The sequence below is a fragment of the Amblyomma mixtum genome, chromosome 5 (assembly GCF_055824585.1).
Source record: "Amblyomma mixtum isolate Tamu chromosome 5, ASM5582458v1, whole genome shotgun sequence".
NCBI classification, from domain to species: Eukaryota; Metazoa; Arthropoda; class Arachnida; order Ixodida; family Ixodidae; genus Amblyomma; species Amblyomma mixtum.
Genome location: NC_143016.1, coordinates 88,135,314 through 88,160,128, shown reverse-complemented (window position 1 = coordinate 88,160,128; position 24,815 = coordinate 88,135,314). Strand labels below are relative to the sequence as shown.

The 24,815-nt window shown below is 46.7% G+C and overlaps 1 protein-coding gene across 9 annotated transcripts in view; it reads right to left on the bottom strand.

The window, feature by feature from the left end:
- The window catches only part of Rbcn-3A (rabconnectin-3 alpha), a 96,078-nt gene extending 77,133 nt beyond the window's left edge, over positions 1–18,945 (bottom strand). For 8 of the 9 annotated variants that reach the window (XM_089545456.1, XM_089545465.1, XM_089545459.1 and 5 more), the window contains exons 1-16: positions 18,686–18,945; positions 18,377–18,588; positions 17,934–18,059; positions 16,379–16,450; positions 16,209–16,287; positions 15,307–15,517; positions 12,705–12,814; positions 12,427–12,562; positions 11,416–11,601; positions 10,275–10,453; positions 8,506–8,778; positions 5,802–5,977; positions 4,976–5,088; positions 3,571–3,847; positions 2,163–2,312; positions 1,101–1,462 (exon numbers count right to left, since the gene is read on the bottom strand). In XM_089545456.1, the coding sequence (XP_089401582.1) occupies positions 1,101–1,462; positions 2,163–2,312; positions 3,571–3,847; positions 4,976–5,088; positions 5,802–5,977; positions 8,506–8,778; positions 10,275–10,453; positions 11,416–11,601; positions 12,427–12,562; positions 12,705–12,814; positions 15,307–15,517; positions 16,209–16,287; positions 16,379–16,450; positions 17,934–18,059; positions 18,377–18,463 (2,537 nt within the window). In that variant the 5' untranslated portion in view covers positions 18,464–18,588; positions 18,686–18,945. Of the gene's footprint in view, positions 1–1,100; positions 1,463–2,162; positions 2,313–3,570; positions 3,848–4,975; positions 5,089–5,801; positions 5,978–8,505; positions 8,779–10,274; positions 10,454–11,415; positions 11,602–12,426; positions 12,563–12,704; positions 12,815–15,306; positions 15,518–16,208; positions 16,288–16,378; positions 16,451–17,933; positions 18,060–18,376 lie in introns of all 9 variants that reach the window. The other variant, XM_089545457.1, reaches the window with a different exon arrangement.
- Between the last annotated feature and the right edge of the window lie 5,870 nt (positions 18,946–24,815).

Here is a 24,815-nt window from a genome sequence, read left to right as displayed (position 1 = left end):
TGCTGAAGTGCACGGTTAAAGAAGCCGCAGAAGCCTTGTCCGTGCGGGAGGACTTCTGTGAACAAATCCCTGATGGTGTGTGTGCCGCGGAGCACCTGGCAGCGGTTAGAGCTATCGTAGTCGCTCAAATTCGCTCGAAAAAGCAGACGACGATAACAGATTTCTTTGCCAAATAAAGGTTACATCCTGTTGCGGCAAACATTGTTTTTTGGTGTTCATTCGATAATTCGACATTCGGATAATTCGACAATTTTTCGCAGTCCCGTCAGTGTCGAATTAACGAGCTTTTACTGTATTCCTGTTTCTGAATTGGCAGCTTCAGTACCCTATTACTCAAGTTCTATGAGAGCCAGGATGATAATTTTACCCTTATTGCATTCCTTGGTGTCAAGAGAACCCATTGGCATACATTTCAGCGAGTTTCCTGTTGCAAATTTTCTTCACAAATCTCCGCAAAATACTTGCATAAAAAGTGCACAAGTGCTCAAGGAATTGTTTTACATGAAATTAAATGGCATATCTAGAAGCAGCGCACAAAAATACATGTGCCCTGAAAATTTCATAACTATGACTAAATTAATAAAATTTTCTTTTCAAGACCAGTGTCCCCCCTTAAAAGAGCATTCATTTATTGCACACTGCACATCAACATGTGAACTTTTGAGAGTTACTTCGTGGTGAATAAGTTCAGTTCCATCACTGTACCAGAATAGGCACAGCACTGCACAGAAACTAAGTCTCAAATTTCAAGCTGTCATGCAACCTGTAAAAGTCACTTGACCACTACTTGGCCATCATCATAGTACTTTCTACCCAGGCTGTAATAGTGTATGCGTTCTGTTCCTTCTTCTTTTTTCATTTCAACATATACTGCTACTAAAAGGGCACATCAAATGATTGGTCACAAGTGGCTTCTCCAAGTACCCAAGCACGCACTGATAAATAATATTTTGTTTCAGTATGCAAAAGCCTGTGCATGAAAAAGAAAATGGACACAAAATTTAGTAACCAGAAATATTCCCAATGTTTCTTATTTGTAGAAAATAAGGGCGATGAAGGGCCTAAGCAACCGTGACTATTTTCTCAAAAGTACACTGCACCTGGGAAGGAGTGTGGGGACCCATGCCACATTGGAGAAGGCCGATGGCTCAAGCGAATTGATGCGCGCCAGCTCAGCGACGCCACCTGACTTGGAGAGGGGTCCAACGGACTCCACCTTCCAGAGGATCAGCTCACTGCAGAACCCCTCCGTCGGAGCAGCCGTGGGCACACTGTCCCGCCGCCACTTATCGCTGTAGTCCTGGTTCGGAAGCTCCTCCGCCTCCTCGTCCAGGGGTTCCTTGCCCTTGGGCAGGTTGTGGTGGGAGGTGGTGAGCAGCAGCGGCAGCACAGGGTGGCACGTGATGTCATTTATCCTGAACCTGTGCCCCGACACCCTGGCTGCGTGGCCAATACTGAGCACCTGGAATGAATGCCGGCAACCGGAGAAAGTGGTCAAGAGCTCATGATGGCATCAGCAAAAATAAAAGAGAGGGAGAGACATTTAAGTGAGCTGTATAAACTACGTACAGTTGAACCTCGTTATAACGAAGTCGAAGGGTACCGGCGATTACTTCTTTATAGCCGTGGCTTCGTTAAACCCCATGTTGACCGAGCTTCCAAGTGGAATCGTCACTCCTTCGTTATATCCAATATTTCGTTATAAACGGCTTCGTTATAACGAGGTTCAACTGTATATGAGATGCCCCATCTAAAGATTACGAAACTGCAGAAAAAAAAAAGAAAAAGACTGCCCTAGTCCAGTGAAACCAACTCATGGCTGTCGAAGAGTCGCATGGCCTGCTAGCCTGCAATATATTTTTTTGTTTTCCAAAGTTAATTAGCAAAGACCAGCTAGCAAACTTTTTAAAGCACTGACTTCAGGTATAAAGTGCTAATTCAGAAGTTGTAGCTAGTCCTAAAAACAACTCACTGAAATGTTTGCAGATAACAAAGAAAAAAAAACTACATAAAACGGATATAAAACCAACTTTATAAAAGCAAAAGCATAGATTTGATACTTTTCTTGATTTCCGACATGTTTTCTCTCATGCACAACATTACACACAAGCTAGTGCGTATCAGAGCAGTAGCCCAGAATTCTAGGAATGTGGTTTCCTTACGTGAGTGAAGTGAGACTCTTCGCTGAAGGTGAGATGCCACAGGTTGAGCGACCCATTGTTGTGCTTGGACAGCATGCACACACTGGGCGTTGGGGCCGCTTGGCAGCAGAAGGGGCGAGGTTTGTCTTCTATGTCCTCATTTTCATCACCCTGCACAAGGGTTATCATGAGCCAAAGCCCAAGAGTAGGACCCCAACAGGCTACTCTACAAACACCCACAGCACACAGCAGTGACAAGGCAAGCAAGCCCTCAGACTAAAATGAAAAACATGCAAAATCAGTGATCCACTTACCCAGAACAATGCCATTACAGTGATATGTTAAATGTGAGAGAAGCTCCCTTCGTAAAGCTCATGCCCACAATTAGTTGCACTTTTGACATTTAAAATTTGTATTTTAACAGTTAGCACATAAGTCCATCAAGTCACAAGGTTCACTATAAATACATTTGCCGTCACAAAACTATAATACAAAACAACCAATATAACCCAGAAAGACAGCAACCCTTATAACTATGGGCAAGAAAGTCCTTAAAAAAAAAGAAATACAGTAGAACCGCGTTGATACGTTCCTGGTTCACACTATTTCCCGGTTCCAACACTCAAAACCGCCGACAATAGAAATATCCCATAGAGTTACAATAATTTTCTTTTTCTTAATGTGTCCCCGGAAAATATGATTTCCTGGCTACTAGGTTCAAAATCTTGTCAAATTCTGGTCGCACAATCCATTTAGCGATTAACCGCGTATGTGCACACATGTGAATGAGCTGAACCTGGGGCAGCGACATGAAAACTTGAAATTCAGTGACAGCCACCCGCTGTGGTAGATCTATTGCAGTGTCGAAAAAGGGTGAGCACAAAAAAAAAAAAAAGACGCTAACATAACCGTGGGCTCTTCCCGTGGTGACGCAACATGCAGAGAACACAGCACAGCTGCTTCTTCGTAGTGTTTAAGGGCAGAAGGGGGTATTTGAGAGCTTCAGCAATGTGCTTACATACGAGCATGCTGCGTCTGGGGAACACAGCATGAAGAGAAAAAAAACTGCTGCGATAGACAGCCACGGCGGCGGCTTCCCCGCAGTGCATTACTGCAAGGGGGCAAAGCATTCAAGAACAGCAAGGAAGAGATCTTGTGTTGCAAAGAAAAGGAGCTGCTCACGCTTTGTGCTATGAAATATGCTAATCGACATTGTTATGAAGTGAAGTTATCAATAAATGCCTTTGATCTCATTCAGCACTTACATTTTTCACAATCAGGCAGCTTGGATAAAATGTTTGCCCCGAAAATATGTTTTTTTTTCGCACAATTTTTTAGAAACGCAACAACAAGGTTCTACTTCATTCCAAACATGTTGTCTTCTGCAGTGCACCGTAAAAACTTGCAAATAAACAACGCCCCCACTGACTTGGTGTGCCTGCTGTCCCTGCTGCTGCTGTGCTGTCTGGGGCGGGAGCACCAGGGTGGGAGCGACGAGGGGTGTGAGGGGGCTCGGCTGGGCCCATGCCCCGAGTCCCGACAGGACGGTGCGCAGGTCTAGGCCGGCCGTGGGCAGGTACAGGGCCAGGTGGTGGGACAGGGTGGCCGCATCCCCCAGCGGGATGGCACCCGGGATGCGCGACGAGAAGCTCACCAGGGCCTGGCGGAACGACCCGGGACTGCACTCATCCAGCCAGTCCACCAGCCTGCACAGAGAGAGGACCACAGAACACAGAGAGGGCAGCGTTAATTAAGAGGGCCCACTGTACTGGCTTCCTAATGCTAGATAATGCTACTTGCATGCATCTGAATTGAATATTTTTGTGTTCCAGAGCAACATCCAGGATACCAGGAATGCTATATAGAGGTAAATTTCAACCAGTGCAGTTCTAAGAGCACACCAGGTCTCAGTACACAAGTGTTCTTGAAGTACATCTCTACTGCGATGCTCTCTGTACAGCAAGTGTCAAAACCCCAACCTCACGCATAGAAGCAAAATGCCAAAGGCACTGAGCTACCTTAGTAAAGGGTGGCAACGATTTAACAACTCATGACCCAAAAACAGATACACCTGCCTGTAAAATACAACTGCAATGCACTGCAACCTCGCTTCACAAGGCTTATGCCTATAACAAGCAGCAGTTTTTATACTTAAAATCTGAAATCTGCACATTAATAGTTCATCACTTCCTTGCAAACATGCGCAAATTATTCATGACTTGACCACCAGTACAAGCTTTTAACCTTTATTTTTGTTAGTGGTGCAAGACAAGACCTGCTTGCAAGAAAGTCCTTTCATCACTAAAGACTGCATAATGATCGACGGCCTTACTTTCTTTCTATTCAGAATCCTATGCTATTTTTGTTTTCCAGCATGTCTTGAGACATGGCCTAGAACAGGGATTTCTCAGACTTGTGTTCCACAGAACCCTTGAATTCCTTGGAGTGTTTTTTTGGGTTAACTCGTAGCCTAGATCCGTTCATGCCTCAATACCACGTTTCCTATAGATACTTTTACTTTGAGACTATCATAGTGTGGTTACCCACAGCAGGCTGTTTCACGCTGCAGCCAATCATCATTAAATTTGAATTTGGGTATTTCTTGGGGGAACTTGCATTTACATGCACTTTCTTGCATGCATGTCAGGCATGAACCGATGAAAGCAAACACACAGGGCTCCTCAGCACCTTCAGAAAGCCGCCTGGGTTCCTCGCAGGTAAAAAAAAAATTGAAAAGTGCTAGTATAGAGAAGTGCCCAAGTTGCAAGGAGAGACTCTTAAACAACTGCCTCCGCACACCAGTGAGTCAACTGGCCAGCAGATGAGATGCTCACCAAACGAGGAAGCTTCCGTCGACCGGATGAATGCTGAACAGCAGGTCGGGGCTCTGGTGCCACTCACGCAACAGCGACTCTATCTTGCGGTCCAGGGCATTTCCCAGTGACTGCTGCTGTCACAGAGAGGCACACGCAGAGCACACCCACTCTCATTAGCTCCCTTCTTCTTCTTGTAAAAATGGAACAAAGAAAACTGATAAAAAAAACAATATTCCAGGGTTCTTACTCTGCTTTTAAAACCAGCCCCACTCACATAAGACAAATTTCTTCAAACCAAAGGAGAGAGAAAAATTAATTTCTTTTTAGCTGCTTCAGTAATGCAGTTTTTTTCAGTAATACAGAGCAAAGCTGAAAAAGTGCTAAGCCACCATGACATGAGTAGCCAACCAAATTTTTCCATTTATGAAATACAATAACAATTGACCTATCAATCTGTCATAAAAGCATTAGGCAAAATCTGATGCCTTTATCTGCAGCAAACTAAGGCTCTGGGCAAGTTGATTAACATATCTTAATTTTCAGGAACACTTTCTTTGATATTTATTTACACTTTGATCTTAGCCACAGGGGGCCCGAGAAGCAACGATATACATATAAAAAAAGAACTACACACAAAAGAGGAAAAGAAGAAATGTTAGACATGCCAACACACTGCAGATGATTCTTTCGCTGCACAAACAAAAGTGGACAAACAGTATAAAACATGAGGAAAGCACTAGCAATGCTGAATATTCCACTTCCCTCTGAGCACTAAGATGGGCTTCTGCGTTACATCCATTACACACAGAATACAAGTCACAAAAGCAATGTGGCCTTCCCGCACCTCTACATTCTTGCCAGAGGCCTCAGTGGCTAAAGACGCTGAGGACGAAGCTGGCGAGAAGGCTTTCACAGACTGGGAGGCTGGCACCGCTTCCTCGGGTGGAGCTGCCGTGGTTGCCACGCTTCCAAGTCTCAGCGATTTCAGGCCCGATCTGCCTTGCCAGCTGGCTTTGGAAGCTGCACAAGATGGGCGTTCACCGTGAAACAAAGCTCAGCACTTTTCTGGAAACTTGTAAGCTGTCATCTGTTCATGCTCGACTTTTTATGCAGTAAAACTGCCCTCGAGCTATGTACTCCATCATGTTTGCACGTCTCTGTAAACCACGTACTCTAATAGTCCAATTATTGAGAGTCGATTGTATACAGTGGCCACTGTACGTGAGCTGTGTCATAAAGTGAAAAAAGCATCACTTAAAGGGACACTGATGACTGTTCCAGTAAATTACTGTTGCCAGAAAAAAATCTATTCTTTGGCTCTTTCTAGCTATGCTGACACTTTTCCAGCAGTGAATTTATTACCCAGAAAACTGGATTTAAAATTTTTCTCGCCACTTGATTCAAACTTGTGACATCCTAGCTGAAAAGGACAGCCTGCTGCTGCTTTGAAGTGAATGGCAGCATAGCATAGTCTCTAGGATCCGGATCCCAAATCCGTATCAACACTGCATTTTACTAGCGAAATTGGCCAGTGACGGTGGCACCTGTATTTTGTTTTTGGTGTTTTCTAGCTTATAACAGCTCCCTTTTCAGTGACAGTGGTCTCTGCAATTAGAGAGTGGTGCCATATCGATACAGGCCAACTTCAATTTGTCCTCAGAGTCCCTTTAACAACAAGACATCTTTGGAGGCGGCTTATGACAAAATTGTTCACATCACAGCAAAACCTCATTATGGCATTCCTGAGAGGACTGCAGAAAAAATCCGCACAGAGGCAGTACACCCAAACCAAAACAACTTAAATATATCCACTGACCTGCTAAAGATGATACTTAGGGTATTCCATGAAGGAAGGCACACAAGGAAGCTTTTATTCACAAGGGCAAGTGAAGTCCGTCATTTATTTCTGCCACTGAGGCGGCATCAAAGCTTGTGCAGCCTTGAAGGCATTAAACCAGGTCCTGGCTGCTCTATTCGACCCAGCATTTAGGTGAACAAATGATGTATGCCTAGTGCATACGCATTTGCTCCAACGATAGAGCCCTAGCTGTCTTCAGCTTCCTCATCGACATCACTTGCATTGGTGATGTTTCGTCAGTGAGAGAGGCAAAATTGTCACAATCTGACCATACTGCAGAATTCTCAAGTGCACTGCACTTTCTATGCCTCTAAACATTTGAAAGCTGACAGCTCCCATGGTGCCTTCCCACTGCAAAACTTCTGTGAAGAGCCGTTCACAGGCATAGTTGCCGGTGGCGGTGAACACTCGGAGCTTCGCCCCAACATGAGACGCGCAGTGAAGTGACACCATTTGGAAGTGCACGATTGATGATAGTGTCAGCAATGCAAGAATCACAATGAGATGGGACCCAATCGCAGCTGTGCAGTGACAATGGGCCAACAGACCAGCAATGGAAGCTGCGCCAAATGCAGGAAAAGGAAAGTGTGCTGTGGCCAGCTGAGTCACATGACGATAATAAGCAATAGCAACAGCGATGGGTACAACCGCACAGCTTGGAATGTGACTGCTTGAGCCTTAGTGACTGCGAACGGGGTGGTGGTGGCGCAGCGGGACTACGCTAGCATACAGCTCTGAGTCACTTTGGGATGTTAAACCCCCATAAACCAAACCATATGAAAATCCGTGAAGCATGTTACGTTTTCTGCCATCAGGGCAATTCAGATCAAAAAACGATCGCAAGAACATTTTTTTAAAGTCTGGGCTGATCTCAGGGAAAATTTTTTCAGGATATAATTAAATAGACCTTATACAAACTAAAACTGATGTTTTAATTTTAAATCAGATTTAGTAAATCAGATTTTTTTGCGTGGTCTTCGCGATTTGGTCCCCATGTCCCCTGTTAAGCAAGTGTGCCTTAATGAGGTTTTACTCCAATGAGTTTTGGTCGATCCAGGACCACATCAGTAGCCCACAGTTAACATAAGTGCACGCTTTCACATTATGGTGTCTTCCTGTTTCCTGGATAGTTACTGAAAACTGCAGTACCTACTCTGAATGCAGTCCCTAAAAACACTGGATATTTTAACTTGCACGCATGATTCTATAAACGTTACTATAGAATTACTTTGAAACTAGGGTCCATGCCTCATCTGGCACAAGCAACAACAGAGACACTTTCTTTTTATCTTGCCCTCCTGACCTTTAACTGCATTCAGTATGTATCATACTAGAGCAACCTTTTTATAAGAAAATTAAACAATGTTATGGGCTGATTGCTTTTTACAATGTTATGGGCTGATTGCTTTTTAGTAGTATGCAAAGCCATGTGTAGCGACAGAGGAACCACAAATTTCTGGTAAGTTTAAGGAGGCCGTCAATGACAAATGACTATGCCACAAAACAGCAGCACAATTCCATCAAATCGCTCACAGTTTGAAAACATCTGAGGACTTCTGACTTGACCAACGATATGAAATTGCCAGTACAGCGTAGGTAATCACAAAATCAAAATGCGAACTGCAGCAAAGAGAGCAGCATGTCATCTTTGATGAACCGCAACTTCGACATATTACACAAGGCTACGCACTGCCGGCTGCCTCTGGATCGTCTGGCTCCATGGCCTCCTCCCGGTTCTCCTCATCCTGAGCCTCTTCAGCAGCCTTGCGCTGGGCAGCCAGCTGCTGCTGCCGCTGCTGCTCTCGCCGAGCCTGCAGTGCCTTCAGACTCAGCTCCTGGATCAGCTGCTCGGTGGCACTGCTGAACGACATCTCCTTGTTGTTGAGCCAGTGCAGCACAAAGTTGGGCTCCTGGGCACCACTGCCTGACGCAGCCCCACTCATGCTTGGAACCAGCGGGATGTCTGCGCAGAAGCCACAAACGAGCAATGTGAGCAGTGAATTCTTAAGTCAGCTGCTCCTATCACAAGTTCTCAACAAATATTTCACTGTTTCACAGTCAACACAACCCTGCCACTGGACCAAGCAATGATAGCTGACCTTCGCCTACATGTCAACTGGTGTTTTGAGGAGAATTAGGGGGCTGCTTGTACAAGGCCGTTGCGGTCCCTGTTGATGGTGTATAATAACAAAGGCACTGCCCTCACCAATGAAGAGCGAACGTGCAACATTCTTCACGAGGTATCAGACAAGCCAGACACACAGAAACATTCAAGACATTCAAGAAGACATTCACGAAGAAGTTTATTCAATGACAACAAGGAAATTGGTACACAGATATTTGGACCAATAGCCAACGAGGCTAGTCAGCGGTCCAGTACAAATAATACCGTGTAGGTCAGCCATTACATACAGACTGAAGAAAACTAACGTTTCAGCCTTGCTTCGATTCAATAAAATATTGCTTGCACGTAAGTTTAAAATTCCCAGCTTGTTTTATTTCAATTGGCAACGGGTTCCAAATCTTCACTCCTGTAAGTTCTATTCACCTTTCTCCATACACACTGTGACAAATAGGAAGATTAAAATTTCCATCGCTGCTTCAAAATGCTACTGCTTGTGATACTGCCATGACACAGCATAATGTTAAAATAATTTAAAAGCCATCACTCACTTTCTGGACCCATCATTGCCGCTTTCTTTTTTATTACAGCATTCTGCCTTCATCATATGCCCACTCAATCATGACATGCCTGAATCCAATGAGGCAGACGTAATCATGCAATCAAATAATTTTAATTAACAGCTGCACAAAACGTCCGTGACTTAAAAAATAAATAGCTTGAGTCACTAGGCGCTAGCTTTTCTCAGTGATGCTTAGTTTAAAAAAAATTATTTCCCTATACTGCAGGCAGCAGTGCTGCACTGTATCAGCAGAAGCTATAGTTCACAAAGTCAGTGACATTCACTTTTAATTAGCAGAATAACATGTGAATAATAAACAATAAAATGTGTTCAACCAAACAGCCATTTTATGCCGTACATGCTTCTCAAATCCTTTTAACTGAAAATTTCATCCTATTATGCAGACTGAACTGAGGACCACTGCCAACTTGGCTGTGGTCCTTTTGCATAGGCTGCATAGTGGCCAAGACTTCCATCGTGCAACAGGTGGAGCTAGATATATATCTGCACATATATATCTAAGGGCTGAACGTTTGGAAACAAAACCTGGAAGTCTGTACCAAGCCCACTCTTCCTTTTATGTCCTGTTAGCTCTTTTATTCTGCACATATATATAAGAACCCCAGGTGGTCGAAATTTCCGGAGCCCTCCACTACGGCGTCTCTCATAGCTTTAGTCGCTTTGGGACGTTAAACCCCATAAAACCAAACCAATCTTTTATTCTGCAAACAGTAACCTGCAGTATAATACGGCATGCAATGGGGTAGAGAGTTACCAGTCTCAGCATTGATGCTGGCTGCCAGATGAAAATGCAAGCCGGGTGCCACGCCCGAGCCCTGGAGCCCAAAGCTATGGAAGTCGTGCACGCTGTATGTGCTGGGCAGTGAGGGAATCGTCTCACGTGGCTCCTTGCCACTCTGTGCCACCTGTCGTCTCTGGTACTCACTGAGAGACCTGCCAAAGAAAGTCCACACGTGGCATCAAAATAGGCACTGCACGCTTCGCTACTGCAGCCTAGCTGGAAACCACATACACTAAATGTTAATACAGTAAATCCTCGTTAGGGCATACCTCACAGGACTGCAGGAAGACTGTGCACAAAGCAGTACTACATTCTAACCTAAAATAGCTTAAATTCCACTTGCCGGATAACAGATGACATCTTGAAGCAAAAGCTTTTATCCCCTCTGGACTAGTGAAATCCATTATTTAAGTCTGCGGCCGAGGAAGCCTTGCAGCTACTAGTTTGAGGCTGCACCAACTAACAGTGTGTAAAGCATGGAATGAGGCTCTCTTGTTGAACCTTAATGACGCTCTCACTAGTGCTCTCGGCTACCAGAAACGGGAAGGGAGAGTGCATTCTTCAAGGTCCTCAGGGTGCTCTTTCTCAGGCTGTGCCAGCAGTTAAAAGTGCTCTTGTCAGGTGCTGTGCTGTACCAGCATCGATGTGACCTACACTTTAATAGCACCGGTGAAGCTTTAGTAGCATTGGTGAAATCAAGTTAACACCTGTTAGCAGTGAAGCATATTTTTGTGAGTTCTCTGAAAATACTGAAGCAATAATTAAAATCTCTAGCATAACTGCTGCCAGAGCACCTTACAAGAAGAGAAAAGCCCAAGTTCATCTTGCTCGTAGGTTGTGACTACAAGCAATAACAAACAACTGAATGTGTGAATTCAAGGCAATTTACCTGAACTCCTTAACATTCTGAAAACTATCTTCATCGTCGATCTCACTAACTTACATGAATATAGCAAAAGTAATGTTGCAATACTTGCAAACAATCCTGCCGTATGTGTGTCATGCAGTGCTTCCTTTTTTTTTATCTGCATTTTTTTTTCACATATTATCATATGACTCAAAACAGAGGCACACTCCTCTGTTCAGCAAGGACTTCTCCAACACGTATACTCACTTCATGTGCCGTAGTTTCTGCAGTATGCGCTGCCTGTGGCGCTGCGTCTGTAGCCGTGGTGTCTGGTTGGCAAGGGCTTCGATCTGCTGCACATTGATCAGCCCATCCTCGGGAAGCAAGGTTTGGACCCAGAGCCGACAGATGTTGTCTCGACATGACGTGACCAGCATGTTTGCAACTGAGCCTCTGAGAAGAAAAAAAGCGGGTCATAAACATGACAAAAATTATACATCAACATTTTTATTGCAACATGTGGTGTGTTCTTCATGTGTAACTGGCAATAAAACAGTGAACAGAGAAGTGCATGCTTCAACAGGAACTTCACACAAATAAGCCCACTGGACTGTGCAACCAGCATAGTACAACCGGCCAAATCTTTAGTTGGCGTGCGCGACAGCCGCTTTTTCTGCCCTTCTGCGCTTTACGAGGAAGCAAACTTGCGGGAAGTTCAATATTAAGCACGGGCTTAGTGAGCCTGTGCTTGGATTTGATATTTTCGCAAGTTTGCTCCGTCATGAGCTGCAGGAGTGCAGAAATAGCGGCCGTCGCGCACCCCAGCTAATGATTTGGCCCACTGTACCTATTTAGTTGTACCTAAGGGTCGCAGTGAAGGACGGGGAATGCAGACACCAAGATAGCCATTCACAGCATTCACATATCAGTTCTCTCGAAGAATTTACCAGCATTCATCAACAACAGGATAGACTTGTTAAGTGTGGGACGATTACTTAGTTACACTAATCACTTCCATTTTAATGTTTGCAGCAAACAGGGAAAAGGCTTTGTCGAAGCTTCTGATAGCACAAGACTTGGTTTCACAAACTTTTAACAATTCACGACTCCCTGGATGTAAAACAAACGGATTCAGTTTAACCAAAAATCTTCCCTGAACTTAATTTAAACAGCTTGTCACCGCCTCCCAGTAATTAAACAGAGGCTGAAATGTATTAAGATGATGTAATAACTTTCCTACAATGACAGAAATACATCAACATCAAAGAGTGAACTTGCCGGGGCATAAACTTGCTGGTCTTGCGCCACGAGAGTCCTGTCACGGCTCGTGGGTGGGCCGCATACACGAATCCAAAGGTGCAGCCCCGATCAGCTTGCATTCCAGACATCTTGGCATTCCCACCAGGGTCGCACACTGCACATACAGCCACCACTAGCTTGAGTTGCACACACACACTGTCTAGTATAATGCTCTATATTCATCATCCACTCTGCCTTCTGTCCATGACCAGAATTAAGTTGATGCGGATGCAGATGAAGGTGCCAAATAGACTCACCTTTATGCTGGCTCCTGTGCCATATCTTTACTAGACGGTCACATTTTCCAGCAGACGCAAACAAGGTGCCATCGGGTGAGAAGCGCAGGAAACTGACTGGTTGGGATGTCCTGCAGAAAGAAAGTCGCTGTAAATTGATCTGTCTTTCATGACAAAAAAAATATTACTCGGCTTAAGTAATCCGGTAAAACTAACGTGCTATACACTGAATGTCCATGCCCCAATACACAAAAAGATAGGCAATCAGTTAGGCAAAGTTTCAGCTAAAACTGGCTTCCTGAAAAGCATGTAATGCAAGTTTTCATAGCCTAGTGTTACAATGCAGCACACACTGCAAGTGCAATGTGACAGAAACAAATCATTTACTTGGTACAAAGTGAACTTGATTACACAGCTACTACTTAACTCTTTAGTCCAGCCAGCTCATTAAAAGCAGTGCCAGGTATCCTGAACACTCACTTCATAGTAGACAAGTTATATAACTGCATGGCAACAATGTGACAGTCAGCAAGTAGAAGTAGTATTTTTCTGCTTAAGCAATCCATCGTGAAAGCAATTCAAACAAGCCACTTGTTGTGTACAAGGAGTGTACAATTATGCCACAAGAATTTTATGACTGCATGGCAACTATCAGTCTTTGTTACCACAGTAAAGCCTTAAAAGCAGTAAATCCATCACAGGGCATGATACTTTCACTCCTGGAATTAAAATACAAGTTGCATGCAAGACACAGGCCAGTGTAACCCAAAAATTCGTTTCTCTATTCTATTCCAGTAATATTCCCCATGCTTACTGGCCTACTCTACCAGCAATACTTAAGGTATGAGAAAGTACTTCAACCCATGGGGTGACACATCAGCAAACACATTTTTACAAATGAAATAAGATGCATTCGTTATGCCAGCGCTTCTATTATGTAAGTGCAGTGTACATCGACATAAACAAGCAGATCTGTGAATTACTAAACAAAGCAGCTCTAGCACATTGCGGCCCAAAGCTATACAAAATTTAAATACTTTGAACACTATGTGCAGTCAAACAAAATTAAGCATGGGGACAGAACAACAAAGCAAGCAGAAAGAGAGGAACCAAAATCAATGTTGTATCAGCCAGTGGGCCCTTGCTTTCTCACCTTTCATATGTATCAACTATCACTCTACCATACAGCTAACAAATAACCATCATTGTATTATATCACAATGTGATAGCAAACCAGGTTCACTTCGTTGTATGCAACAAGTCTACATTCCTCGCAGCAGAGCTATACTTATTTTAACGCATTTCTTCTTGAAGCCTGATCCAAACAGAACTGACTCATACTTTAATCTGTCTGCACCACTTACTCATCCTGTCTGAGAACAGCAGCAAATCACTTGACTGGCCCCAACAAACCGACAGAGTTTATTAACATGATCAGTTGAAATAATTGCATGTGGCTTTGGTTCCCAATCAATATTATATTAATGTGGGAAAAATAAAATTTCTTCTGAAGTTGCAGGGAATTCAATCACGGACCAACATATTGCGAGGCGAGCACGCAACCCATGGGCCACAAAACCGCGTTGCTTCTTCACGAATAAAGGCGAACCTAGTGTGCGACGCATTTCCTTACGACTGCATGTTAATTAGCAGGTGTGTCATGAGAAAGGAAGGAATCTTCAATGAACCCCGCAGCAGAGCTCACGATGAGACAACACTTTGACATTCAAAGCACGCAAGCAGTCTTAAGTGCCCTCCATAATTTTTTCTGATGTTATCGCACAGTGATGGCTAGGTGGTGCTTTATTATACAGCAGAATCTCTAGCATATGAATCTCACGGAGTCATGAAAAATATTCGTATCATCCAAAGCTACAAAAATACGTATGCCGAATTTATGCAAATCCGTTTTCAGCAGACAGTGTTCACATGCAGCAGCACGCCACCGCTGACTCGCTACGTTGGCACTGCTCCTCACTGCTTGCGCCACATACCACGATTTGTGATCACGGCGTCAGCGACGTACGGGCAGCTAGAAGTTGGTGCCCAAGGGTGCAGTTGCAGCTTGCACGCTCATATCATTCGCAGTGGAGCGGGGGGTGTTTTTTTTTTTTTAAGCAATGCTTATTGCCTCAGGGCAAAGAACAATATGTAATGATGGATAACGAGGTTGCTTAAATAAATGAGAAAAAGTTCGCTGATCTAATGAAGTCGAGGAGTGAATGATGATGTGGCCCCTGAGTCCAAGCTGTGTATGAAGAGTATTGTTCAGCTAGAGACCCGCTGCCGCCAGGTGCCGAACCCAGGTTGTTCGTAACACTCGCATATCTGCCCACTGCCCACAATGCTGTCTGGCCAGGGAATTTCACGAATTCTCATTATCCCAAAATTCACATCAACCGGGATTGCATCATCGAGGTTCTACTGTATCATGCATGTGAATTTTTACGACATGCTTTATGCTTACTGTTTCTTCATCGTTTCAGCAATGAACTAAGCTAAACGACTGTGTTTTTTTCTGAACTTCACGCAAAGCAGCCATTGCACTCTACAATGCTCCAAACCGGAGGCAGTAAAAGAAAAAGCAAAAGCAGATGCAGATAAGAGGGGGGACGGTGCACACCTGCACTGCCATATGCAGTCCCACGAGGCAGGCTCCTCCGGGAGCGCTGGTGCTGCCTCATCACTGCCCAGGTGGAAGGAGACACTCGAATGGCCAGCTGGTTGAGACGGCCCCACTTTCCCCGCCTCTTCCCCACGCAAGGCATCACCCTCTGCCTCAACAGTGCACTTCCACATCTGTATCCACTCGCCACCTGTCAGAAGCCGTGTGCCTGCAACAACATGCACAACAAACACTGGACCCCTTGGCAGCAAGACACTGGCAAGCCTATCTGAAACTAAAACGTGTAGCTCAAAAACATTTTCTCAAAACAGCAGTAGCAGTCACTTTCACTTCACATAATCCTATTTGTTTTTGAACTCAAGCCGTATGTAGGCAATAAGATATGCACTGCATAGTTCCAATCCATATTTTGCCATACAGAAACTCGCACTGCTAGACAGAGTTGTATTAGACTTTTCCTAATGCATGTTTATTCTGAACCACAAGATCCCTGCTCCACTGATGCCCAATTTCAGTAAAATGAGCACTACCAAGTAACCCATCGTTTCTTTCTGTACTCACTGTATCATGAGTTCACATGCTTCTCTCAACTACTTTCATAAGAAAAAAAAAAAACTATGTTTAAGTAACATTCAGCACTGCAGAAAAACAAGAAAAGAATTAATGAAAGGAGTGCTTTCCAAACATCATGTTTTTTTCGGGACTGCTTTTTAAGTATTTCTTAGCACAAAATATTTTGATTATTTTAAAATTATTTTCTAATTATTTATAAATTAGCATCTAAACAGCACGTTCAAAAGGGCGAATGCAAAGATCAGATAAGATTCATGTTACACTTTATACGCCACCATGCTTAAACACTGAATGAGTACTTATACGCATAAAGAAAGTTTTCTTGCCTTCTAAATTCCAAGAAAGCACGGATACAGTGTAGTCCATTCGTATCGTGGCTGTCTGAATCCATTTGTAGTCCAATTTCTGAAGACAATGGAAAAAAAAACACAAATTAAAATCCAGGATCCATAGCACTTGACCTGCGTGACTTTGCACGTGTCAAAAAGCAGCTTACATGAGCCGATGTTTGCTGAAGGAGTGGTGATGGTTCGAAAATAGCTACTTGTTTTCCATATGCAGCTGCAATCTATAACAAAACACACATAATGAGATTGAAAGCACCGCTATTTGCCACAAAATGAGCTTGGCAAGAATGAAACAATTGGCTGAACACAACAGCTCACAACTGTATGAATTCTGCCAGCATATCTGGTGCGTGCACAGATAAGAAAACAACCCGAGCAGAAAGTCAATAGTGTGACACTGCTCCCTAATTGACTTTTACAAGCTTGAAACCAGTCACTTCATGGGTAACCCATGACAATCTGTGCACTACCTAATTTGTTTCAAGACGCCTACCACAATGGCAAACATCAGCAGCTAGAAGGTGATAGTCAGTGTCTAGATATACTGTACAGTCTACCAGCTGATATAAATTTTGCATCCCATAGCCAAATACATTTCAATGCAATGATTGGTTGCACCTCCAAAAATGCACCATTTAGCCCCCTGACATTTCACATTCATTATAATACATGGCTGCCGTTTCCAACACTTTCAGATCGCAGAAGTGGATAAGGTCGCTGTGATGGCTCAGTGGTTATGGCGCTCGGCTGCTGACCCGAAAGACGCAGATTCGACCCCAGCTGTGGCGGTCGCACTTTTATGGCTGTGGAATGCTAAAAGCCCGTGCACTGTGTCATGTCAGTGCATGTTACAGATCCCCAGGTGGTCAATATTGCCCATAGCTGTCCACTACAGTGTCCCTCATAGCCAGAGTAACTTCGGGACGTTAAGCCCCATAAATCCATCCATAACCAGAAGTGTTTAGTAATGTACCAAACATACACAGCAGTTGTTACTGTGATCCCATATTGACACCATTTAAGAAAAGTGCAGCAAGAACTGTGGTATGAGTAGCTTTACATGTTGGTTACTTTGCCTTAACCAGCTTTCTCATATGGGAAGCCAAATAAGTGTGCTAACACAGATTTCCATGCAAGAGCAGGAAGAAGGTAATAAAAAATGAGGTGTTATCCATGGCTGTATAATTTTATTGCTTGCATTCGCATGAACACTCCGACATGCCAATATATTTTGATTTATGCTGACAAACTCAACATTTGCTGGATTAACTAGACATTAAATTACCGATTACATTACAGAATTTCCACCACTCAATAGCTGCTAGATGACTTGAACAGACGTAAGAACCAAACAGTGGGCATAAGATTTTCATTAAGATTTTAAAATTTTACTGTGGTAACACCTCGTTTTTTTTTTGTTTTTTTTTGGAACTACATAAGCCAACCAAGAGAAAGCGCTTTTCACAAGTACACACGCAAAAACAAAAAATGCTTACGGCTTAACAAATGATAACGATCGATTGTTGGCCCACACACCAGAACAAACACAAACACAAAGTGTTATCGACTGTGGGTGCGCCCGATATGAATAGAATACGAGCACGAAACACGATAATCGTGGGTAATCCATCCTAACCAAAGCCATAAATCAGCCCACACCGCAAAAATGTACACTTCTTATTACCGAAAAGGTAAGTGACATACCTTGCCAATATCAGTTGAGCAGTCTATGCAGGAGACTTGCACATTGCCATGACAGACACCAGGAATGATCTGCACTCTCTCGAAGTTCCTTGCCAATATCACAATATTGCATCCCGCACCGTACACCTTGAAAAACAAAAATTCCACTCTAAATCTGCGGAATCGGTCAGAGACCCCTTTCTGTCAAGTGAACGAGAATTCATTTAGAACGATTTGACATGCAACTGACAGTCGTGAGCGGCAGTGCAGCGCGATCGGAAATCGAAAATGTGCAGCTCGTAAGAACTTAGCGCGTATTGCGGGGCGCTTGGAGCATTTTAATGAGGCAGGAGGTGCCGGTGCACAGTTATCAGCGCGCTCACGGAGACGAAACTTGGTAATGAGCTTCTCTTTTTTTCGGTGCACCCGGAGCCTGAAACTGCGCGCCAGGGACGGTTACTCACTGTAAAGGGGACGCCTTCGACGCTTCCGACAGAGTAGCAGTGGTCTCCAGCGTTAACTGCCCCGGTGAGCACTTGGTGAAGGTTCATAGCTGAGGAACTGCGGCGTTTGTAGGTACAGCCTTCACGCAATCAGAAGCCCCGGCACGCCCCCGTGAACACCAGTTTCGTTCAGTGCTCAGGCAGTGACTCCCAGTTCGTTCCCAGCCGGATCACTGAAAGTCAGATCTCACTTTTAACAATACACCAGATCTCGGTGCGACAGAAGAACCGATAAGTTGACGCCGATAGCGTCACAAGACAGCACATCACCTTGTGATCGGCGCTAGCTCTAGGCCTAGACTGCGGCACTGGGACGACGGCGCTCACACCGCGTCAACAAATAACCGGATCGTCCCAAATATGAGGCCTAGGAAAAGCACCACGCTCCGTGCAGCCATTTAGGAGCTCCCAGCATTCACAAGGCAATCAAAATTCCGCAAAATGGATCGCATCGCCGCACGAACACGGGATCGCGGCGAATCGCGGCACGCGATTGCACACAAGCACGAGCAGACGCATGGCAGCAGTACTGAGCCGTTTTCCATTCTGTGGGCAGGTGGCAGCAGCAACAGTGGCGCGAAACGATGTGCATTTTGAATGCTGCATTCCACGCGTTACAAGTTCCTGGTCTATCCATTGCTAGGCAAACCTGTCTGTCATTCATTAAATAGTTTTTAATAATTTTAAAACATCGATGTTAATCAGCCGGCCTGTTCGAGGAGGGGCAACGTATAATGAAGGGTTCCAGATTCTGTGGCGTGTTCTAACGTCGCTCAGCGCATAAAACCGAATCCCGCGACCTCAGCGTCCTCGTACCTCCTTATTGTAGGAGACTTCAACGCACCACACACGGCCTGGGGCGCAAGGGGCGCAGGGTATGACTCACAGCAAAGCAGGCCCCACCACCCCTACTCGCATCGGAACAGCGTCTGCGCAGACACTACTCCCGACCCCACCTTCCCACACCGCCTCCCTCACGCTGCGTCTTGTACCACCCACGAGAATCTGGGTAGAGATCACTACAATATCGAGATTCTCCTACAAGCAGGCAAAACACGCAGACGCCCCTCGTGGTGCTACCATCACGAAGTGGGACTCGTTGCGCACCTCCCGAGCAGCCCGCTCTCTAGACACCATATTAGACGTTACGCTACTTGGTCCGACCAACTCCAGCGTGACGTCCGCGCTGTGAATTGCCCCCTCGTAGAGGACTGCCCTGCAGACGCGATGTATTACTTGCACCTATGGGGGGTCAAGGCGAGTCTCGAGAGGAGGTGGCGGCGTCAGCGTTGGAATAGAACACTCAGACGCAGGCTGGCCCGGCTCAACAAGGAGATTGCTGCGACCCTATCTCTCGCCAAAATTGAGAATCCCTCTGTAACAGGCTGGACGGCAACATGAGCCTGCCCCAAACCTAGAACCTATCTCGCCATCTCATTGATTCGACTCACTCCAAGACACATCAGAAACACAACCTAAAAAAGCTCATACGCACATCCGAGGCCTCCCCTCATGAACTCCTCCAGGAGCTTCGTGATCTCTACTTCCCCGCATATCCCACCGTAGACCACCCTGACTACACAGGCTCCCCCAACGACCTCCTCGACCAACCGATCACCGAGGCGGAAGTCAGGGCAGAACTTCAGCGCCTCAACACGTCTTCAGCTCCTGGCCCCGACGGAGTGCACAACAAGGCTCTCCGAAACCTCGATTCCTCCTCTGCCAAAGCCCTAACCGGCAACTTCAACGAATGCTGGATGCGTGGCGCCCTCCCACCTCAGTGGATAGATGCCAAAGTAGTTCACGAGGGTGTTGTTGTGGGCTAGTTGGTTGAACATTGTTAAGAGGGAACAGCGCAAACACAGGGCACAGGAACGTACAACACAGGCGCTGACTTACAACTTAAGTTTATTCGAAAGGTGCACACACAATAAATAGTCTTGAGGCAAGCTGTCAGCTTAGTCAACGTCAGGGACGGTGTAAAGGGCCGGATAAAAGCGATAAAATCTTAAAAGTTATAAAATTTTAACAAAGAACGATCCCTGTGGGAAGAGTCGCATGAGAATATTAAAACAACAAGGTGCAGGGGAAGTATGGATAATGGGCATGCGGTTGGGTAAAAAAAGGAACGTGGCTAGCACTTTATGTAAAAGGGTTAAAAAGTTAAAAGTGTTCTACGAGAAATAGGATTACTTCTTCAGACAGGCAGTCTCTTTCGATAGTAGGTTGAAGAACGGACTGCTGACCCACGTGCCACCACGGTCTTGAATTAGGTAAGCTTCATATGTATCTCATATTTGCGCTTCCCGCGATATCGTTTCAAAATCTTTTTCTTGTCGAGGTCTGGCGCGCAAGAGCATTTCTTACAGTGAATGGTCAGGTTGCTGCCTGTGCCGGTCTTGAGTGACTTCGATGGCTCCATCAGACGCTTGTTGATGCACCTTCCTGTTTGTCCAATGTAGGACGCACCACACGATAGCGGTATCTTATATACAGCCGAGCTAGGTCACACGGGGTTTTAGATATGATGCCATGAGCTTTATCTTGCACGCGCTTTTCGGCTGATTCTCTTGATTGACTCTTTTACAGAGGCCTCCTAATTTGTTAGGCGCCGAAAAGGCTATGCGTATTCCGTGTTTCCCGGCTATTGTCTGGGCCAATCGAAGCAGTGATGCCGACATGAAACCAACCTACAGTCGGCCCTCAGCATCATCGACTCGTACGTTCGCGCGCGGCCTAGCCTGCTCCCCTTTCAAATCAGAACTCTTTCTGTACAGCGCCAGGCCACACGACCCCGCCAACCCTCCCATCTCACTCAGGCTATGGAACCACCTAATTCCTCTTGTCTCAAAGATTCGCATCCTGGTCCCCATCCTTCACTCCCACGGCGCGCACGGTGACACCATCCAAGCTCTCCAGACCCAAACCCATCAAGTCACCCGTCTAATCCAGCGCGTGGCGAACCGGCGCGCAGGACTGCGAGAGTGGTACACTCCCTCACCCAAGCCTACGTCACGAGCAGCAGAGGGTACTCATTCCCCTACTTCTCCCTAAAGCACAAGGAGCGGGATCGCATCAACGCACTCCTCAGGTGCTGCACGAAGGTTGCCCTCCGCCTACCCCCCAGCACCTCTAGTGCCCGGTTCCTCAACCTCGGTACCCACAGCACGTTTGAGGAGCTTGCAGAAGCCACCCTAATAGCACAGCTGACTCGCCTGTCCGGTACCGCGGCATGCCGCACTCTACTCTTTCATATTGAATTAGAAATATTATAGCGCAAACAAAGACACGGACAAAAAAGAGAGGAAACACACACACACTCTTTCAGCTAGGCATACCCAGCTAGGATAGCCCACACCATACATCCTACCAAGGGGGTCCCCCTACCTTCAGACCTACGCTCCGCTCTCATCATCCTTCCCATCCCTAGGAATATGCACCGCGAGCATGACTGAGAACGCAGGTCAGCCCGCGCCAAAGCCCTGCACAAGCTGTACGGCGACAGTTCCGAGGTAGCTTAGGTTGACGTGGCAGCGTACTCGTCGGGCTCCCGCATGGTCCTCGCCGTCGCTAACAACCAGGCCCGAGAACTCGCATCAGGCTCCATCACCACAGATTCATTCGAAATTGCAGAGGAAGCAGCCATTGCGCTCGCTCTCACCTCCACCTCTGCCACCAAAATTCTCTCCGACTCAAAATCCGCCCTATCCAATTTCGCTAAAGGCCTGGTATCCCGCGCCCTTAACCCTTATCTGGACCCCCCGCATACGCATGCACGCCCCCCCCCCCCCCCCCCCCCCCGGGTAAAGAGGAGGTTATTTCCCTCACCCGAGGTGCCACTTTCCGGGACGGAGTTAGACCCCCTCCGCCATCCCAGGAGCGTCTGCTTACCTTAAGAGATATCCTTACCCACTCCCGAGATACCCGGCGCGTTTACGCACCACCAGCTCCCTCCCTAACCCTAACCCAGGCCTCCTCAGGGCGCCGACACCAGACCCGTACTGCTCCCTAACCTATTCTTCTTTATGCCCGCTACCCCGATCAGTTCCGCTCCTCCTGTAAGCTCTGCGGGAAACCGGGAGACTTTATTCACATCCTTCTCACATGCCCTACCTTCCCACACCCTCCCTCCCCAACCCCGCCGGAGTCATACTGGGAGACTCTCCTGGCCAGCTCCGCTGCTGCTGACCAGCGCCGGATAATTACCGACGCCCTGAAGCAGATAGCCTTCCAAAGACTGTCCTTTGTCATTTAAGGGCAGCACCCTAAGGGTTGACTCTTGCCACGTAAGGGGGGCGGGGTTTTTCCCCCTCTGCATTGCTTGGCAATGTTTCCACCACCTCAGTGGCCGAATCGCTCGCCACTGCAGAACCACTGATGCCACCGCGCGGACATTCTGGGAAGTTGTTTTGTCTTTTGTAATTTCCATAATGCGGCTCTCCGTTGGGACGAAGAGCCGCCGTCTGAGGCATTCTGGCTAGATTTCTGCTAATGTACGATGGTTCGCGTGCAGTTCCGTCCATGCAGAGTGAGTAAGTGCAGTAAACGTTTATTGAAGAGGATGGTGGCTGGAGCGCATGTGGGTTGATCCTCAACCAAAGGCTCCAGAAGCTTCTACCACCCTTTTGGCAATGAGAAGCGCTGCCTGGTCGTCGGGGCGTGCGCTGGTCAGCTTCCCCTCCTACAGCTCCAGGGCCGCATTAGCGGCGTTAGATGGTGGGGTTTTGAGGGACATGTCCATGTAATATGTGTTATGGTTGGGTGTCACCACCATGTCTTCGTAAAGTGTTGGGTGTTAGTGATGTAAATAGTGTATGTTGGAATAGGTGTTTGTTTGAAGACGCCGTAGGAGGCAGTAGTCTTCGAGGGGTGGGAGGGATGAGGGAGAGGGTAGGCGTCTATTAAGGCGCTGTGTTTCGAGCCTGGTGGCGAAGTGGTAGGATAGGTTGTACAGGGCAGGACGGGATGTCCCCGCTCGGTGAGTAAATTCTCGAGCTAAGGTGTCCGCCCAGACGTTGCCATCAAGGCCCTCGTGGCTGAGGTGGTTTTGACGGAGAGTGTGTCCAAGGATGCGTAGCGCCTGTAGTGGGACACGGCCGCTTGTACACGCTTGACAGGCGGCTTAATCGAGAGCCTGTGAATATGTGAGCGCTGCTGAAGTAGGTGTCACTCATTTTTATGGTGAGGGCGATGACGATCGCTTCAGTGGCTTTTGTGTCTGGGGCTCGCGGGCAAAGCGGAGTGTTTTCGTGCTATCCACGGCAACACAGGCGAATGTCTGTGGATGGGCACAGGAGGCGATGTCAACGTATACAGCGATGGAATCGTGCCCGTACTGTTTTCGCAGACGCCGGAGTCGGGCTTGACTCCTGGCCTTTTGGACAAAGTTCATGGTGCATGTGTCTGGGGAGAGGGCTTGGGTAAAGGTGGATGCGGATGGGGGGGGGGGGGGGGGTATTCCTGCGGATGTATGGATGGAAACAACTTTATTACAATAAAAAAATATTCCAGGGTGGTCCCCTACTGGTCCAGGAGTCCACGGGCTTGTGCTTCACGTAAAGCCCGATCCACCAGCCATTTCTGGCCGGCGGGCTGAGCGGTCCGTAAAGCAGCCTCCCAGGAAGAATGAGTGGGATTGGGGATAGGGGGTACTGACGTTGGGGAAGGACATTCCCAAAGGTAGTGGAAAAGTGTGGATCTGGGCACGCCATAGGCGGTACAATCAGGAGGAAAGGTGGGGTGAAAGCATGAGAGACGGTGGGGGGAAATAAAACAGCCTGTCTGTAATTGTCGCCATGTGGCGCTGGATGGGGGCGACAAGGTACTGTGGGGTGGTGGCAGTGTCATGCGGCTGAGTTTGTAGAATGTTGTGACTTGGTGATATGTAGAAAGGACCGATGGGGCCTCTTTTGCAGGGTTGGGTGCCTGATCATCCGGGGCCCGGGAGGAGAGTTCTCGGGCCAGCGCATGAACGCGCTCATTACCGGGGATCGAGGCATGCCCAGGGACCCACGACAGAGTAACCGTTCGGTCGAGAGAGGTGACTGCCAAGAGTACGATGTGTTGCCGGCGTCGCCACGCCCTTTAGGTAGTGGCGATACGTGGCCTGGGAATCCGTGCAAATTTCGGTTACGTTTTTGTCAATGGTGGAGTGGGCCAGAGTAAGTGCGATGGCAGCTCCTTCCGCTTCTGCAGGCGAATTAGTCCGGATAGTGGCGGTGGCCCCCACTGTGCCGTCTTCATAGGCTGCGACTGCCGTGAAATATCCTGGTTTCGAATTTTCTGCCGCGTCGACATAAAGAATATCGGAGCGTTTGCTTTATTTTTTCGTTTAATAGCCCGCTCGTGCCTGCCGCCTCGTCCACGAAATTGTCGACATGGAAACCCAGGACGCCATGCC